This window comes from Halichoeres trimaculatus, unplaced genomic scaffold (assembly GCF_033239565.1).
Source record: "Halichoeres trimaculatus isolate MK-OKI-2021-1 unplaced genomic scaffold, fHalTri1.1 fHalTri1_scaffold_5, whole genome shotgun sequence".
Classification (NCBI taxonomy): domain Eukaryota; kingdom Metazoa; phylum Chordata; class Actinopteri; order Labriformes; family Labridae; genus Halichoeres; species Halichoeres trimaculatus.
The window spans coordinates 3,691-23,854 of record NW_027437183.1 but is presented as its reverse complement, the minus strand read 5'-3'; the positions used below and the strand labels follow the sequence as shown (position 1 = coordinate 23,854).

General features: G+C 41.2%; 1 protein-coding gene and 1 long non-coding RNA gene across 5 annotated transcripts; one reads left to right on the top strand and one right to left on the bottom strand.

Annotated features, from left to right (window-relative positions):
- Positions 1-298: 298 nt before the first annotated feature.
- LOC141790855 (protein eva-1 homolog C-like) lies at positions 299-6,257 on the bottom strand. 4 transcript variants are annotated; one of them, XM_074670967.1, is made up of 7 exons: positions 5,831-6,257; positions 4,791-5,181; positions 2,902-2,937; positions 2,373-2,423; positions 2,133-2,268; positions 1,247-1,401; positions 299-448 (listed from the first exon to the last, which is right to left on the bottom strand). In XM_074670967.1, exons 2-7 carry the CDS (start codon positions 4,819-4,821, stop codon positions 420-422), a joined length of 438 nt encoding a protein of 145 aa, XP_074527068.1. In that variant the 5' UTR covers positions 4,822-5,181; positions 5,831-6,257; the 3' UTR covers positions 299-419. The 4 variants fall into 4 exon arrangements, with proteins under 4 accessions (XP_074527068.1, XP_074527069.1, XP_074527070.1 ...); XM_074670968.1 differs by having other exon boundaries at positions 6,134-6,257; XM_074670969.1 differs by lacking the exon at positions 5,831-6,257 and adding an exon at positions 5,796-5,830.
- An 8,227-nt stretch (positions 6,258-14,484) lies between these two features.
- Positions 14,485-17,238, top strand: LOC141790913 (uncharacterized). Its single transcript, XR_012598289.1, has 3 exons — positions 14,485-14,547; positions 14,758-14,811; positions 16,454-17,238. It is a non-coding gene; the product is annotated as an uncharacterized LOC141790913 (long non-coding RNA).
- The last annotated feature ends 2,926 nt before the right edge of the window (positions 17,239-20,164 follow it).

Below are 20,164 nucleotides of genomic sequence, written 5' to 3'. Positions count from 1 at the left end.
TACTACTCAAATACTACTACTATGATACTTTAGTTTACGCTTTAAAAACCTGACTTTAACTGTTGGAATATTTGACAGAAACAAGAAAAACATTCATAATAAGATGTTTTGCTCGAACAGTGATTCAGATTTTAACACGTTTTATTCACATGACAACAAATTATTTGCTGAGAAAAAAGTGAAGCTGTAGATGTAAAAAGAAAACAACAGAAGATAAGTATTTATTTCACAAAGTTTTAGACCTACAATACACTTTATATCTCAGATATATTTTCATGTTACTTCAAAGTGACGCCTCTAAAACTTGATAAAATGTTTTGATCCAAATATAAAAGAAAACTGAGACTCTGGCTCTGCTCCAAACCACGGCTGCTGTTTTATCTTCTTTATGTTTCAAAGTCATGAACCGTTTTGGATCCTCAGGCTTCAGCAGCTGGCTTTTCTTCACCTGAAGAGAAAAACAAAATTCTCTGATGAGAAATATTCACAGAGAAAAACAAGAAAAGTTAACAACAAAAAAAAACAAAAACAGGTTGTTGTTTTTATGTAACCTGCCACTAGGGGGAGCAAAGTGCACAGATTGAGTTTGGAGCAGCTGGTTTCCTCTTTGTTGAACATGTAGTAATCAGACTTTAGAGAAGCATCCAGAAAATCAACTTATGTAATGAAAAAAAATTAAACAGTTTATTACAAAGAGAGAATGAAGCAGAAAGATGATGAGAAAAATTAAAATCAGGGGACGTCTGCAGCAAAGAAATGTAGAAAACAGATCAAACAGTTTCTGTTTCATGAGTTTATTTAAATTGAGCTCCTATGTTTTTTATATAATTGTTTTTATAATGATGGGTGAAATATGTAAAAGTCAATAGACTAAAATTATGAAAGGCACTTCACGACCTCTATTTTGGTCCCGCTGGTCCAGAGGAAACTTCTAGTTTGTTATTTTTCATCTTTATTTCATGTTTTCATTTCTGTTTCCTGCATGAATGAAATTTTATGCTGCTCATGTTTCTGTTTTATTTTTAACTCTTAAAGTGTGTGTGTGTGTGTCTGTGTGTATGTGACTCTATGTGTGTGTGTGTGTGTGTGTCTGTGTGTTTGTGTGTATGTGACTGTGTGTTTGTGTGTATGTGACTGTGTGTGTGTGTGTGTGTGTGTGTGTGTCTGTGTGTATGTGACTGTGTGTGTGTGTGTGTATGTGACTGTGTGTGTGTGTGTGTGTGTGTGTGTGTGTGTGTGTACGTACAGTCAGGTTTGGTTGGAGCTGGTGGAGGAGGAGGTGGAGGAGGTGGTGTGGCACAGGTGTAGGAGACCTCCAGGTACCTGGTCTCCTCTTTGCAGGGGTATTGCCCGAACACCCACTCAGTGACGGGGACTTTACAGGAGCGTCTGTTCCCACAGCTGAGACAAACCCAGAGACGAGGTCAGAACGAGGTCAGAATGAGGTCAGAATGAGGTCAGAACGAGGTCAGAAGGAGGTCAGAATGAGGTCAGAACGAGGTCAGAATGAGGTCAGGACGAGGTCAGGATGAGGCCAGAGCGAGGTCAGGACGAGGTTAGGACGAGGTCAGAATGAGGTCAGGATGAGGTCAGAGCGAGGTCAGAATGAGGTCAGGATGAGGTCAGAACGAGGTCAGAACGAGGTCAGGACGAGGTTAGGACGAGGTCAGAATGAGGTCAGGACAAGGTCAGAATGAGTTCAGGACGAGGTCAGGACAAGGTCAGGACGAGGTCTGCAGGTGGTTCAAGGTTTCTACGGCTGAAAAATGCTCAGATTCTCTTTTCTTAAATTTTAATCTTTGTTTTAAAATATTTTTTCATCCTAAGAAGGTAAGAAAGAGCGTCCCTGTTTGCTCAGGGGTTGGATTTAAGCCCAGGCTGCCTACTGGAGGATTAAACTCTGCACACTGAAGTGTTTTAAAGCTGCATTCTTTCTAATGACCAGCAGATGGCGACTTCACTGCAAAGAGGAAAATCTGAGGATAACACTCAACAAAACAACCTCTCAGTTCTTCCCTGAGATGTGGGATGATGATGATGGTTTCTGGTATTTCTACTTCCTTCCTGGCCTTAAAGAGACAGAAACACTCATAAACAAATGTCTTTCAGAGTAAAAAGAGGAGTTTTCTCACAGGTCCTCCACCACCATCTCCGCCCAGGGGAAGGTGCAGTAGATGCCATCCTCAGGCTGGGCTTTCCCCTCGCCACACCGCGTCCCCACGCCCACTTTATACAGGATGTGCTCCAGTTTTATTTTACTGCCCACGTCTGCGTAGAGGAGAGCGAGTTGATGTTCATATTATTATTATTATCATACACTGACGTTAAAACACAGAGGATCAACTTTAGTCCACAGCAGCTCAGACTCTTACCACACGAGATCTCAGCCGTCTCATTGTGACAGGCGTAGATCACCTCTCCCTCTGAGAACAACAACAACAACAACAACAACAACAACAACAACAACAACAACATGAACAACAACAACAACAACATGAACAACAACAATGTGAACAACAACAACAACAACAACAACAACAACAACAACAACAACAACAACATGAACAACAACAACAACAACGTGAACAACACAGAGGTGAGTTCGTTATCCTCATCATGGTCTCAGTCTTCACTCTCTCCTGTGTGTTTGTCAAAGTGTTTCTTTAATGTGAAGCTCTGTGTTTTTATGTGCAGTCATTTAAATTAACTTAAATTAAAAAGTTGCTAAATAAGAAAAATATAAAAAATATGTTGAACCTTTTTCTGTCAGGAGAATACCTGGAGTAAAACTTTACAGACATTGTGACACATTACTTAAAACAGTCTGTGATTTCCACCGTTAAAGATGCTGTAAAGTGGTTATTATCTCTTTTCTGTGTTTCTCTGTCAGCGAACACTCACCAGCAGCTGGAGTCAGAAACCACGCTGCAGCCAGCACTGAAACAAAACACACACCGTCCATCAGTGAAACAGCTTTTACACACTCAACGACTCTATAACAAAAAAAATACGTTCAAGCACAGGACAACAAAAATCTCTGTGACATGTTGTCGCTATGGAGGCCCTGAGATGTAAAAGTTTGTTCAGATAAAACAAATGATACAGACAGAAATAGTGACACTTCAACAACAGACTGCTCCCACTACTCTCCACCGTACGTAACAGTGTGACGGTATCATTAGGGTGGAAACGATATGAAAGGTAATCTACAATAAGTCACCAGTAGTTACAAAACTTTACCATATTTTATAACACAATCAGATTATGATACAGTTCACAACGATACGACACACAGTGGTACCGTGGATGTGTAGATATGTAACAATATGTTTCATTACAACACGATATGTCATGACACCACGGGTGGCTGTAGTTCAGCCCATAGGGACTGTGGTTTGTAACCAGAGGGTTGCTGGTTCAAAGCCCAGCATGGACCATGACTGGGAACTGGGCTAATAGCTGGAGAGGTGTTTATGTAATTTCCTTAGCACAGTCGAGGTGCCGCTGAGCAAGGTACCAAACCCTCAAACTGCTGAATGCCACACACTGCTTCGGACCAAAGCGTCTGCTCAGTAACATGATCTGTTTTAATAATCACAACATGTTTTAACAGATTACGCTTCAATATAAGAGGGTACAGAGCGGTAACTTAACCATGATCTGTGATGATAAGGTCTGTAACTGTTACTGTACAGAATAATATGATACAGCAGTTACAATATGATACATTACAACATATGATACAACAGCTTCATCACATTAAAATGTGATGTTAAAATGTTAAAATTTTATTAACATTTACGGGTCTAGACCTGTAAATGTTTTTGTCAAGTGTCTTGAAATAACATTTGTTATGATTTGGCGCTGTATAAATAAAGATTGATTGATTGATTAAAATGGATCAGTACATATGGTTCTATTGATACGATGCCATACGATACACTATGGTAGAAAAGATAAGATTATAAGGAAGGACCATCAATCTGAGGAGGGAGTTTGGTCGTTTCAGTAACCCAGACTGAGGGTAAAAAATTAAAAATTTAAACCAATCATTCAAATAAAGTAGAAAAAGTAAAAACAAAACTAGAGGAAAAGTCTGAAGAGGTAGAATAAAACTGGATAGATACGCTAACGCTGCGATTCGATGAGATAGATCGTACTCTGACATCACGTATGTTATGGTCTGACTGAGAAATGACACTGATCTCCGTCTTAACTGTTTAATCCTGGACTGGCTCACCTCCCACATTCACCTAACCCTAACCCAGCACCACATCAGGACTGATGAGAGACGGGAAAACTACAGACCTCTGCTCAAACCTTTAACTGGACTTCGTTTTGAGATACAATACACTTTATCATCCTGATGGGAAATGATTTCTACATTCCTGCTAAAATGATCTCTACAGTTAACATTTTTAGAAACCAGTCAGAGAAATTTACTCAGAATATTCACATAAAGAAGAACGTATGGGTTAGAAACCACCAAACAAACCCACAATGTGAGGCAAAAACATGGTGATGCTAAAGATAAAAAATAAAACAAACACATCTTCTGCTTTTGTCATCCAGGAAACTTTAGAGGTTTTATAAGATGATGATATCACAGCTCCACATTTCATCTTTTAAATTTTATGTATTCAAACAATTTCTTTCCTGGAAATTCTCAGCCTAAAAAAGTCTCTGTCAAACTTTCTTTGCCTTTTTCACATCGCGACTTTCCCAAACTTTCTCACGGTAAGGATGAAACGTCTACAAAGTTTTGAGGCAGGAGAAAAGCAAACACTCACATCCAAAGGCGAGCAGCCTCAGTGGGACCATGTTGGCGTCTCTCAGCTTCCTGCTCAGCGCTCCACCTGCAGACACTGACAGAGGGAGCGGCGTCCAGCAGGTATTTATGCGTCCACGCTGACAGCAGACATGCAGACGCCTGTCCTGCAGCTGCAGGCATGCAGGGCCTCCTGACACAGATGTGGTGAGCGTGTAAAACCCTGCAGGTTGCTGGAGGGAGATCTATAAATCCACAGGTTTCAAGACCTTAAACACTCCAGATCCCAGCTGCACCTCCTTCTCCTCCGTGTTCCTCATTAAGGAGCTCAAAAAACATCTGGATCTGGTTTTTAGGGCTGAAAACGTTTGCTAACAAGCACATATTTACTAAACGTGTCTGTTTCCAGGCTCCTGAAGAAAAAAACAGGAGAAACTTCGAACTCAGAGAGCAGGCTGACTGTAGCTCCAGACACAAACGTTATTCATTCATCATTCACAAACATTTCTAATAATCTGAAACTCTCACATCAATCTTTCAACGTCAGCAGTAAAATCCTTTGAATGATGCTGAATAGCCAAAATGTTTTCTCAGAGGAATGGAGTTTAAGCTTCTTTTACCTGTTTTTAATATATTTAAATTATTCTTGGTGTAAAACTTTGTTCAACAACATTGTCAGTATTTTCCCACAAAAGATTCACAGATAAATTCAAGCGTCAAGTCTTAATTTTGAAGAGTGATTTTAGTTTGCAGGAACCTCTGACTTCAGACATGTGACGCTGACAGGAAACAGAGCGGTTACTTTTTAAAGCCGCTCTCTTTGTAAACACTGTTTCTGATGGTTCCTCTCTCCACAAGACAAAAAGATGCTTTAAAGGGTGCTGAAATATTAAACTGGGTGAGCCACAGGACGTACATCCCTCTGTGAGCACGGCTGACTTCAGCACAGTTAAAGTGAACCAAACTAATATTATTTTAGAGGAATCATGAACTGAGAGAGTCTGAATGAATAATCTGTCTGAATCACGTTTTTTAGTAGAATTCAAAGTGAAGAGCAGTCACCTCTCCCTGGTGTCACTGAAACAACATGACTGTTGTTTGGTTTTAACCAATCAGAATCCAGTAATCCACACAGCTGTGTAATTAGTACAATAGCTTGTGCAGCTGCTCCTTAAAGGAAATGGATCGGTGGTTTGCAGAAGGGCTTTTAATTTAACCCTGACCCCGAATGAGACATTGAGACTCTAACATCATCAGACTGAATCACTGAACATCCTGAACGGTTCAAGTGTTACCCACTCCCACAAACTACAGCTACAAAAACCTCTCTGAGGCCAGGATGAGAAAAATGCCGTGGATAATTACTGCCCAGGACCCAGACAGGTCTCCAAAAGCTCCAGAAATGTCCCAACATGCATCAGCAGCTGCCTGAAGACGTCCAGGTGGCCCTGAGGCTCATAAATACCAGAGGGCCCTGCAGCCGCTCCATGACAGGAGCCAGAGGGACGGACACACGTGAAGCAGAGATCACAGGTGTGATGATTTAACTAACGATGCAGTCTAGTCTAATTTAGAGTGAGTGACTCTCTTATCTCCAAAAAACAAAACCTGCCCACGTGTTGATGTCTTAGTTTGAGTGAAACTTAAAGAGAGCCACATTCACAAAATGACTCTTTTTCAAAAATAATCATAAGAAATAATAATTAAGAGGGCTGCACGGTGGCACAATGCTTAGCGCTGCAGCCTCACAGCAAGAAGGTCACCGGTTTGATTCCCAGCTCGGCCGGTGGGCCTTTCTGTGTGGAGTTTGCATGTTCTCCCCGTGCATGCGTGGGTTCTCTCCGGGTTCTCTCCGGGTTCTCCATCTTCCTCCCTCAGTCCAAAAACATGCTCATCAGGTTAATTGATCACTTTAAACTGTGTGTAGGTGTGAGCGTGTGTGAATGGTTGTCTGTCTCTGTGTCAGCCCTGTGATTGGCCAGTGACCAGTCCAGGGTGTACCCCACCTCTCGCCCAATGACAGCTGGGATAGACTCCACCCACCCACGAGCCTGAACAGGATAAGCAGTTCAGAAAATGAATGAATGAATGAATAATAACAGTAGTAATAATAATCATACTAATAATAATAAAAAAATTTATACAGAACTTTTTTTTTAAAAGAAAATAATGTTCAAATATGAAAAACTAAACAAAAATGTTTAATAAATTGTATATTTTTATATTTCAATGTCTTGAAGGAGAACTATTAAAAATCAGACATGAACACCTGCTTGTAGATTGTTATTGTAAAGTTAAAGAAAAGTAAAGAAGAGAAAGATTAAAGAATACAGATGCCATTTCAACAACATTTGTAAAGATTAGCTGTCTTCCTCTTCTTATTTGTTTGGCTGGTTGTTGGAGAATGTTTACATGAATAATTTTTTAAAATAATTTTTGGTGTCAGCTCAGTCAGCTCTTGTTAAAATGCAGTTCATAACAAAAAGAAAATTTCCAGCTTTTAGAAATGAAGAGAGTCATGTTGGAGTTATTTTTTGGTGTATGCTAAAATCTAAATTACAAACTGACATCATAAAACCTGAGTGAAGTCATTCTTGGCAGGACTACAGTTCAATGATCCAGATCAAGTACAGCTCTGAATTCAGTTTTCCACAATGATCCAAAATGTGACATTTTCCTGTGAGGACCATCTGTTTGTTTGGAAAGCACTACCCATTCTGGCCACAGGTGTCACTGTTATCACCTTAAAAGACTTTTGATCTTATGTGCTCCATGAATCTGTGTTCTCTGTGAAAATTTGAAGTAGCCACAGATACTGAGCAAACATATTGAAATAGGTTAGGGTTAGTGGTTAGGGTTAGGGTAGGGTTAGGGTTGGTTAGGGTTAGGTTAGGGTTAGGGTTAGGGTTAGGGTTAGGGTTAGGGTCCGGGTCCTGCGTAAGGACCCGGACATGCACGGGCACATACTCCCGGGCTGGGTCCGACAGCCCCAACCACAATTTATTTATTTTATATGTTTGTTTTTATTGTTTGTGGTCCATCTATTGATGGGCCTTAAAAATTGTAACCCAGGTGCAGACAGATTGGCTTTTCCCTCTTGAGTTCTTTCCCTTTAACTTTTCTCTCTTCTTCCTTTTACGTTCCCTTCCGTGTCTTTGTCTTTTCTTCAACTTTCCCTTTGTTTTCATCCTGTGCTTTTCTCAGCTTCTCTTTCTGTGGCTTCAAGAATTGTGCGCAACGTTTCAACTTCCTTTTGTCTTCTTCAGGCGATTCTTGAGCCTATTTTTATTTGTGCTAGCTCCTCTTGGCTGCTTCTCTTCTTTCTTTATTCTTTGTTTCTTATATCTTTGTTTTTGGCACCCCCTTTGATCTTTGCTCTCAACTTCTTTTGCTTTACTTTTCTTATCTGTTTGCTTTGCTTTCTTTAGCTTTCCCTCTTTCTTTTCCTGCATGCTGTCTTCTTTCTTTGGCTTTTCTATCTGCATCTGATTGTGCTACGTGTTTGCCATACGGGTGATGACTGAGGCTTAAACATGGGGCATTGACCTTTATATAGTGGGTGGGCGGGGCCAAAACTTATTTCAATTTGGGTTTTTCAATTATTCATTACTTTTGAATTCTTGCTGTCGGATTTCTCACCTGCGAACAAAATCATCTTGTCCAGGAACTTGTCTGACAGAGCTGTAGACATCTTTAAGGAAGCTATTCCTGCTGCCTTGAATTCTTGCTCTACTTTTGCAGAGAGCTCTTGTGCTCCCTCTCAGCTTGATCAACTTGTTGCGGATACCACGGGTTCTCTTCAAGCCGTCCTCGATTCAATTGCTCCGCTCAGACAGAGGACTCTCAGACGACATCGTTCCGCTCCGTGGTACAACGCTCAAACTCGTGAGCTCAAACAACAATCGAGGAAATTAGAAAGAATATGGCGTTCGACTAAAACAACCGAATCCTGCTCGCGTTGGAAAAATAGTCTAAATGAATATAGAAAGGCTTTGCGACTTGCGCGTGCAACTTACTACTCGACTCTTATAGAAGAGAATAAAAACAATCCTAGATTCCTTTTCAGCACTGTAGCCAGGCTGACAAACAGTCATAGCTCTACTGAGCCATGCATTCCTCTATCGCTTAGCAGTGAGGGCTTTATGAGCTTTTTTAACAATAAGATATTAAAAATTAGAGATAAGCTTAGTAGCGTGTTACATGCAACCGTGATAGAACCTTCGATCGATGGCGAATTTGCGGAAACGTCGCTTAGAGCTAATATACTCCTGGACTGCTTCTCGCCTGTGGACCTGTCAGAGCTGGATTCAACTGTCACTTCAGCCAAACCATCAACTTGTCTTCTGGATCCCATCCCAGCTTGGCTGCTGAAGGAAGTCTTTCCCTTGGTCGGATCTTCTTTACTAAGGATGATTAATGCGTCTTTACTGTTGGGCTACGTGCCCCAACTTTTTAAAGTTGCTGTTATTAAGCCTCTTCTTAAAAAGCCTACACTTGATTCAGGCTCTTTTGTCAACTACAGACCGATATCTAACCTCTATTTCGTTTCTAAGATCTTGGAGAAAGTTGTTGCGAGTCAGCTCTGTGATTTTCTTCATAGCAACAGTCTTTTTGAGGTCTTTCAGTCTGGGTTCAGAGCTCACCACAGCACTGAGACTGCGCTGCTGAAAGTAACCAACGATCTACTTTTGGCTTCGGACAGTGGTCTTCTTTCTGTGCTTGTCTTGCTTGATCTTAGTGCCGCTTTCGACACTACTGATCATTGCATTCTTCTGAGGAGATTAGAGAGTCTTCTTGGTATCTCAGGAACCGCTTTAGCCTGGCTTCGATCGTATCTTTCGGATCGACATCAGTTTGTTCATGTGAACAACGTCTCTTCTTCTCACACCAGGGTGCAATATGGAGTTCCTCAAGGTTCAGTGCTCGGACCGATTCTTTTCATCTTGTATATGCTTCCTCTCGGCACTATATTGAAGAAACACTCCATAAACTTTCACTGCTATGCAGATGACACTCAGCTTTACTTGTCAATGAAGCCTGAAGAAACCAACCGCTTATCTAAACTTGAAGCATGCCTCAAAGACGTAAGGTCCTGGATGAGCAGAAACTTCTTACTGCTGAACTCAGAGAAGACTGAAGTCATTGTTCTTGGACCCAAACATCTCAGAGAAGCTTTCTTGAACAACACCGCCGCCTCTGACGACATCAGCTTGGCTTCCAGCACCACTGTCAGGAACCTGGGAGTTCTTTTGGATCAGGACCTGTCCTTTAACTCTCACATCCAACAGGTCTCAAGGACGGCATTTTTTCATCTTCGCAATATCAAGAGAATTAGACACATCTTGTCTCGGAGCGACGCTGAGAAACTAGTCCATGCTTTCGTTTCTTCTAGGCTGGACTACTGTAACTCTCTTTTATCCGGCTGTCCTAATAAGTCTATTAGGACTCTTCAGCTGGTTCAGAATGCTGCCGCTCAGGTACTGACTTGGACTGGGAGGAGAGAGCACATCTCTCCAGTGTTAGCGTCTCTACACTGGTTACCTATAAAATCTAGGATAGAGTTTAAAATTCTTCTTTTGACTTACAAAGCGCTTAATGGCATCGGGCCATCGTATCTTAAAGACTTAATCGTTCCGTATAATCCGTCTAGGTCTTTGCGTTCTCAACATGCAGGTCTGCTCGTTGTACCTAGGGTCTCTAAAAGTAGTATGGGAGGTCGAGCCTTTAGTTCTACTCTGGGATTTCTCTCTCCCACTCTCTCTCCTCTATCTGTCTCTCTAACCCCATCAGTCTCCTCAGATGTCTGTCTAACATGAGTCTGGTTCTGTCCGAGGTTTCTGCCTGGCAAAGGGAAGTTTTTCCTTGCCATTGTAACTTGCTAAATGCTGCAGAGCTCTGTACTCAGGGTGGATTAAGATAAGATCAGACTCCTGATCTGGTCTTGATGTTGGGTTTCTGCTAATAAAATTTTTATTAACATTTACGGGTCTAGACCTGTAAATGTTTTTGTAAAGTGTCTTGAAATAACATTTGTTATGATTTGGCGCTATATAAATAAAGATTGTTTGATTGATTGAATCATAAATATGAAATATGCTCTTATTTTGTCAAACAGGAGGAGGACAGTGAGGAGGAGGAACCGGTCCAGGTCCGGGTAGAAAAGTGGGTCCATGTTGGTCCCAGAAGCAAAAGCAGCCCTGCTTCAGCTCCTGCTTTCATGACGACAGTGAACAAGAGCAACCGGCAGCTGGCCCACAGGCCGTCGGAGGAGGAGGGTTTCTGATTGGTCCACGCTGAGCTCCAAGTGTTGATTCCTTCAGAATAAAAGCAGAAAAAAAAAGAGTAGCTTAACCTCTTTACCAGGGGTCTTCATCGTTTTTCAGACCGTGTTACTGTGCGTTCAGTGTTAGGCTGATTCAGCCGTGTGATTGGCTGAGCACGGATAGGGGTGGGTCTTCCTCTGAATTTAGGGACCCTTTACGTCACAGCGATGCGTCGAAGGCTGTCCCGTTTCAAAGGCCCCTCCGAATGTGGCCGACCAATCCAGCCTGTTTTTCAGGTGACATGAAGGATTTGGAGAATCCTTCGTAACAAGGGGTGTAACGGTACACAGAAATCACGGTTCGGTAAGTACCTTGGTTTTAGGGTCACGGTTCGGTACATTTTCAGTACAGTATGGAACAACGCACAACCATTAGCTTGTTTAGCATGTTTACTAAACCAAAAACTTGCCATCATACAGCGAGGGGGGGGGCTCTTCAAGCTCCGGTTGGTCGTTAGCAGCAGCCATGATGCACAATTCAGACACAAGCTCCTGTGGCTACGAAGCTCTTTGATATTCATCTTCTGATTGGCTCACCGTGAGACGTCACGTCCACATGATATGCACATGATGGCAAAGCACCAATCACAGACCACTTTCCTCATGAATATTAAAACGCCTTCCCTGCTCAGCCAATCATAGACGAGTACTCACGTGAATATTAAAGAGCCATGTGCAGCGGCTAGCGTAAACTTACTGTACTGTTCGAACCCAACGGCCTTATGGAGCGGTTCGGCACGGATACATGTACCGTTACACCCCTATTCACATATCCCAACATCAATTGCGTGTGAGCGCAGAAGATGATGGACAGGATTTCTGGCAACAACCATGTGATTTTATTTCCAAAACACTAAAGAAGATTTTGTTTTACAGTGGGAAAATGTGTTTGGGCTCTTTTTAAGGAATATACTGAGGAAAAACACTTCTTCTAATAAATCTTCTCATTATGAAAAAACATATTATGAGGGTATTCCGGGTGCAAAATGTTAGAGAACTTGTAACATTGAATTTGTAGTTGTGTACATTACTCGTAAAATATTTTTTTATTTGTGTCGAGTTTTTTTCTTCCCACAAATACAACACAAAAATACACATTCACAAAATGTTAATTCCAGGTGCACAAATCCTTTTCTACAGGTCACATGTTTCAACACTGACACGCTCACATTTTGCACCTCTTGTTGCAGCGCACTGGGTGCAAAACATGGCAGCTCTTTTTCTCTTTTCATCCACAGCTAAAACTCAGAGAGCCATCAGTGAGTGATTCAAAGCTCAGCTAAATGTTTTTGTAGATAAAAGAAATGAAATAACAGCTAAAGGTAAATATTTCAGGTTCTCATGCTTGGTGTTACAGAAGAGGATCAGAGCCACTGAAAAATAATGTGGCAAATTTTTTTTTTATAATAATTAGATTTTTTTTCTGAGAAAAAAGTCAAAATTGTACGGAAGAGGATTAGGGCCACTGAGAAAAAAATACATTGTCCAATTTTTTTTATTACTATTTTTTCTGAGAAAAAAAAAAATCTGAATCATACAAAAAAAGTCCAAATTCTGACTTTTTTTCTGAGAAAAAATTGTAATTGAGACAAAATTAAAGTTTTTTTTTTTTTTGTCCCAGTGGCTCTAATCCTTTTCCGTACAGCATCCACTTGAGATCTTGGATTATTTAGAGAGAAGGGTGACAAGAAGGAAATGTAAAACTGTAAGGTTTACATACCCAGGTAGAAAATGTCAACACAACCACCAATTTCCCCCTTTAAACAGACTTTAAACACTAATGACTGGCATTTTCAAATCTGTGGGTAACTTTCTATACTGTTTTTATGATTTAGATAATCCACCTACTCTATCTAGAAATTTATACTTGTGCCCCTGTATGGTATAAAGGGAAGGTGCAGTGAGAATTTGAATATGTGCAAATCTAAATGTGAACTTCTGCAATAATTATGTGAAATAATTTACCTGGAAAACACCTGTGTCCTCTAACACACCAACACTAATTGCTATTTACGACTCAAATCCTCTTCACGAGTCACACATTCTCTGTTTTCTTCAAGTGCAAATCAGAAATGGTACTTCTGGTTCCTCTGAGATATTTGGTGCAAAAAAAAAACAGTTCTCCAGAGAGAACAAGGAGAATGAGGCCAGGAGCAGCCAGGTACACACACACACACACACACACACACACACACACACACACACACACACACACACACACACACTCACGACGGCAGACGGCAGTAATGACGTCACACACTGAACGGTGTTTCCACAAACACACATGGCTCCGTGATTTTTTTGGGGCTCACTTTGCTTCCTGTTTGATCCTAGCCTGTCGCTTTCCCAGCTCTCCACAACGAGAAACACAGATACATACTGAAGTTTCAGTTTCTCTTCTCTCACTTCACTTATGCCCCCCCCCCCCCCCCCCCCATTTTTTTCTGCAGCACAGACGTACGAAAATACTTATACTTCCATGCGTCCTTTATGTTGGTGTTGATGTTAACCAATCCATCCACCAGGGGGGGCAGCCCAGAGTCAAAAGTCTGTGACATGTTTGACAAAAACAAACATGGCGACTGAGGAGGAGGTGTAGCTAATGTCGCTCTGACATGAAAGACAAAAACGGAGGCAGCATGTGGGAGGCGGTGTTTGGTGAAGCCGTCAAAGACATCATGAAAGTTCCTCCATTATTTCTTCCTCCTGTCTCATTAAAGCTACGTATCAGGAAGTAACAGCAACACTGCCCCCCCATGGTTTCCAGTGGTACTGCCTCATTTGGTCCTTGTCACGTTTAAACCCTTTTAAACTCAGCAGTGTGTGTATTAGAGTTACAGAGTGTGTGGTGTGTTTGCAGGTGGAGACCTCAGAGGAGATGAAGAGAAGAGGGGAGGCTCTCACAGGTGACACCATCATTTCTATCTTTCAGAAACACAGTCAATCCACTCCATAAGAGCCTCTCTGACCTCCCTCCTCCAGCTCCTTAAAAAGCAAAGCAAAAATTGCACAGTTATTTGGCAAGTTACATTTTGAGCGTTAATTTTATTTTTGAACAACAGCAGAGCTCTTGGTCAATCCTGAATATTGATTAACCTCAATCCTGAATATTTAGGGAAGTGAAAGTGAGGTTTTGATGATTCTGTGGTCATGCCCTTATATCTTGGCAATTTCAAGAGCGCTGCTGTAGCCAAGTGAATTTTTATTTTATTTTGAAATACTTTGTAATTTAATTTTGTGAACTTCTTCAAAACTTTAATTTAACTTCTGCATAATTTATCAGTGAAGAGGTTTTTTTTATGCACAATGACCTTATATATCTATTCTAATGTAATGTAAATACGTTTTTGTGTTCCTTTTGTTGTTGCATTGGGGGTCTGTTTTTAGTGTAACACCCACTCACACAAACGTGACGTAGCTGCACTTTCGCGGCAAAGGTTGTGCAGCTACTGATCTGGTAAGACGTCTATTAACATCCTCCTCCCTTTGTTAAGCTAACTCGGTCAAAAAACTTTTTAATCTGCCCAAAACCGTTTCTAATGAGTGTTGTAGCTTTCCTCATCTCATCAGTGTGTTTGGTGAATAAAATTTGTCGCTAAAAACAGTCGTTAAACGTCGCAATCACGTCGGAGATTGACAACGGGTCTGTGTGTCCTTTGATCTGCAGGAGAGGGAGGGAGACTCTGCCATTGTGTGCGACTTTCCCCTGTGCTCCTTTCAGGTATGTTTAAACTGTGGTTTGTTGCTCTATGTATTGAAAACGAAAAGTTGAGGTGTTATTGATGGATAAAAAAGACAGATATGTTTTTATATTGTTATATTTTTGTAAAGATGCACTGTTATACTAATAAAAAAAGTTGTGCAGCTACTGATCTGCAGGAGAGGGAGGGAGACTCTGCCATTGTGTGCGTGTGTGTGACTTTCCCCTGTGCTCCTTTCAGGAATAAATGATAAAGAAATCCTGCCAACTGTGTGAGTGACTTCTGTGCTGCCAAACAATCATCTTAAGTCTGCTACACTGCATTCCTCTGAAATATGTTTTCCTGTTCCTGACTTTTCACATTCTGTTAAATCTCTTTTCTGGCCCATTTTGCCAGAGGAAAACAAGCTGCCTAATGATCCTGCACACCTGATAAAAGAATACTCACTTACCTAATAATTGTGCACACAGAGGGGGGGCACATGAGGAGGCAGTGGGAAATGTGAAAGACGCATCATGTGTACACATCATGCTGCAGCACTTTTTTCTATGCTTATAATAACAATGCTTTCTTGATTGGAAGGAGTCATGTGTCTGACCCCAAGAAGTCAATTACACTTTGCCAGGGCTCTACCTTAAAAGCTGTCCAACTTGGGTGTCCCACCCGAAGACTAATTTCTTGCTGGTATAGGCAGGCAAACCCCCTGACCACAGTAAGGTGGCAATCCCTCAGGGGAAAAACTGAAAAATAAAAATAAAGAAAAATAAATGTATTAGAATAAATAAAATTAATTAAAAAACGATAAAAGATAGAATATTTAAATAAATTATAATTAAAAATATTAGAATAAATTTAAATAACTTGAAATAAAAACAGTTATTTAGAATAAATTAAAATAAATTAAAATACCATAAAAATAATTTAAAATACAAAAATTAAAATAAATAAGGTGAATTAAAAAAATACATTCAAATAAAATTAAATTAAAAATATTAAAATTAATTGAAATACAATAAAAATATTTTTTATTTAAATTCAATAAAAATAAAATAAATAAGATAAATATATATATTTAAAAAAATATTTAGAAAATATCAAATATATATATATATATATTTAAATTAAATCAAAATAAATTACTCAAAATAAAATGAATACTTGAATATGCAGTATCTTTAGATGGCTCACAGCTCAAAATAAATCCCTATTTTCCCCTTTCTGTCATTTTTGAAAACGGCTCCCTGCTCCACAAACCCCCTCCACTCTGATTGGCCAGCCCTCTGGAGGCGGACTTTGGTGTTTGAGGCCTGCCTCTCTGATGTGTCATGAACAAATTTGGTGATCCTTGATGACCTCATCATGTCAGAAAGTCTGGTGATGATCTGGTGTTATTTTGGCCGCCTAAGTGTGCCTAGGTGGCGCTAGAGAGCAAATTATGGAATGTTAGGTGTCAAGTTTAGTATCAGATGGAGTTTTTTGGTGATCCGAGGTGTAGGCCAATTCTGGATTATCTGCTTCTGTCACAGCTGAATTCAGACAGAGGAGGCCGTCACTCAGGAGATCAGGTGTTTACTGCTCTAAAAAAAAGATGTCATGATCATTTCTTAACACGTGTCATGCTGATATGACTCAGGGTCTGCTCCTCTCTCTGTTCCCATGAAGGTCCAGAGGATGTGCACCCATAGACAGAGACAAGTGCTTCTACTGGCAGACCACAGGCTGTTTCTACGGAGACAAATGCTGCTTCAAACACATACCAGAGCGACAGGGACAAGACAAGAAACCGTGACCACTCAAGCTGTGTCCGTTACACTCCTTCCCTCAGCGCCACGGCACCGCGCTGAAGGAGTAACCAGGAGAGAGGGGAACAGGAACCTGTGAACTCTGAGAGCCAGAAAGAAAAAGTCAGACAGACAGGAAACAAAGAAATCCCCAGACTTCTCTTTTAAGGCGGACTGAAGCGGGATCATCACTGACTCACACAGTCCTGGGTCCTGCATGGAGCTCCTGCTCTGGAGGAGTCTGTCACCAAAAGGATTCACTCAGAGAAACTCAGTGGGACCAAAGAGGAAAACCAAACCTTCAACAAGCATTTGGTCTCTGACACCTCTGATGGATGACCTTAACCTCCAGAGATATTTTCATAGCACGAGAAAGAGATAAGGCCATGGATTGTTTACTCCACGTATTTTTCACAAAACAATAATGAAATAAAATCAACACTCTGTGTTCTTCACACTTTCAGTCTTCAGGGTTCAAATCCTACATTTACAGACTCATCATGATGGGACCAAGCTGCAAACTCTGACCCTGAGGAATACAGTGATAAAGCTGCAGTTCCTCCAGTGTCCACTCGAGGCAGGTATGTACGTGGTTTCTGGAAGTAACAGAGACCATACACAACCATTACAGACCCCCTTACTGTTTGTTAACAGAGCTGTGTTTGTGTTTTTGGTCATTTTGAGGCCTGATAGTAATACTACTAATACTACTACTACTACTACTAATAATAATGATATTGATAATAATAATAATGATTATAATTATAATAATTATATTGATAATTATCATTATATAATGGTTATTATTACGATTATTAATAGTGTTATTATTATTAGCGCATCTTACTTCCTGTTTGACTTGGTAAAGCTAATACAAAACTGATTGGCAAGGGTCGTGTTCACAGCACTTCCTGTTAGCTCTTTCACAATAAAACAAAAATAAAATACATGAAAACATTTTGTATTTCACTCCTTTTAAACTGATACTCAGGTACTTTAAGCAGCTTTTAAACCTTTTTAACACATCCAAATCCAAACCCACTTTATTAATAGTGAACAAAAAACCAGACCAACGTCTCCAAAGTGCTGTACAAAAGCAAAAACCATAAAATAAATAAAACATTTAAAAAAAAATAAAAACATGAATTAAAATTATAAATAAGTTAAAATAAATTAAAAGACACAGAGGACCACACAACTCACGCGGTGTTAAAAGCCAGAGAACAAAAGTGGGCCTTAAGACGAAACTTAAAACAGTTCACTGTGGGGGCCATTCGCACGTGGAGGGGCAAAGCGTTCCAGAGTTTGGGACCGACCACAGAGAAGGCCCTGTCCCCTCTGGTTTTAAGTCTGGTCTTAGGCACCACGAGCTGGGACTGGCCCTCAGACCTCAGAGCGCGAGCTGGGATGTAAATTTGGAGGCAGTCTGTGATGTATTGAGGGGCCAGTCCATTCAAAGCTTTAAAAACAAACACAAGGATCTTAAAATCAATCCTAAAACTAACAGGGAGCCAGTGCAGAGAAGCTAAAATTGGGGTGATATGTTCGCGCTTTCTGTTAAAAGTCGTGCCGTAGAGTTCTGGACTAACTGCAGCCGCAAGAGCGCATTTTTGCCTATCCCTGCAGAAGAGCTGGAGTCCCCCAGCCTCACAGAGAAAGACCTCCCACTCAGGTAAGACTCAAACCACTTTAAAGCAGTCCCCCTGACACCCACACAGTTTTCCAAGCGAGATAAAAGAGTTGCATGGTCCACTGTGTCAAAAGCAGCAGTCAGGTCTAAAAGCACTAAAATGGCAGAGTTACCAGCATCAGTCATTAAGAACAGGTCATTAAAAACCTTAAGAAGTGCGGACTCAGTGCAATGAAGGGCTTTGTACCCTGACTGGAAGGGGTCCAAAATGCCACTAGCATCTAAAAACGGTTGCAGTTGGGCAAGCACACATTTCTCCATGATCTTAGAAACCAGTGGAAGTTTGGAGATGGGACGATAGTTTGCTAAAACCAAAGGGTCAAGGCCAGGCTTTTTAAGCAGAGGTTCAACAACAGCGCTCTTACAAAAGGTGGGGACAGTACCAGAAACCAAACTGCTGTTAATTATCTCTCTCACAAAGGAGCCAATGGTGTCCCAGACCTCTAAAAAATCGAGGTGGGACAGGGTCTGTTGGAATGGAAGAGGCTTTAAGTGAGTTCACTATCCCAGAGAGAGCCGACAGTGGGACAGGCGCAAATTGGCTAAACACAGCAGGGCACTCAGTGGCCTCAGAGACACAAAGAGAAGGGGGAGATATATTGGCCCTTATAGCAGCAACCTTCTCATGAAAAAAGGAAAGGAATTCTTCACATGTAGCATTTGTCCTTCCCAATACAGTGGAGGGATTCGGATTAACAACTGAGTTAATGGTTTTATAAAGTACACGAGGTTTGCTGACACTGTTGGGAATCAATTCTGAAAAGTATTTAGTTTTCTCAGATTTGACCACACGCTGGTAATTCCTCCAGCTTTCTTTAAGAATTTGGATTGAAACCTCCAAATGGTCCTTTTTCCACCTACGCTCCGCCCTTCGACACTCACCGCGCAGCGCGCATGATTTCGTTGAGCCAAGGCTCCTTTTTAGACTGTGAGCGCATGACTTTAAGCGGAGGTATGCTGTTCAGCACATCACAACAAGCGTAACGAAAAGATATCATGAGATCTTCCGTGTTCATGGTTGGATTAGAGGTCAAAACTGTGTGCGCAGCAGTAGAAAAGCAAGAGTTAAAACCAGTTGCAGTGCCAGAGTTAAAAACACGGCCATGACGCACTACCGGCAGCCTCGTGTCAACACTTACACGTAAATCAAACATGACAGGACAGTGGTCGGTGAACACGGCATCTTCAACACTAATATTATCAACTGATAAACCATATGACAACACAACGTCTAATGTGTGTCCATGTACTTGTGTTGGGCCAGTGACATGCTGTGTGAGATTAAAAGCTTCAATCAAGTCCAAGAAGTCTTTTGCCATCGGCTTGGACGGACAACATACATGCACGTTAAAATCACAAACAATTAAAATCCTGTCATAACGTGTAAGAATAAGAGCAACAAGTTCATAAAAGTCATCAATAAAATCCTTATTGTGTTTGGGTGGTCTGTAAATGACAGCGCACAGCACTGGATCAGTCCGTCGTCCTCTCAACTCGAAGCAACTCAGTTCAAAGAGGAGAAGGTCCACTCCGATACCACTTTGTGATAAAAGCAGTTTTTTAAAACAGTAGCTCGTCCTCCGCCACGACCAGTGGCTCTTGGTGTGCTGATAAAAGTGCAGTCAGGAGGTAAAAGCTCCGAGAAAGGAGAGGACTCACCAACGTTGACCCACGCCTCGGTTAAAAACAGTATCTCCAACAGTGGCGGACTGAAAAACAGCCCTGGATTTTAACTCGGCCCAGCCCATAACAACGGGACGCGTACCCCCCCCCCCCCCAGCGGGACGTCCGTCGTTGGACAGAACCGGCCGTTACTGTGGGTGCGTGTGTGTGGTGTGTGTGTTGCGTGGGTGCTGTGGATCTATGAACGAGCGAACGACCTGTTAAGCCCGACGATGACCG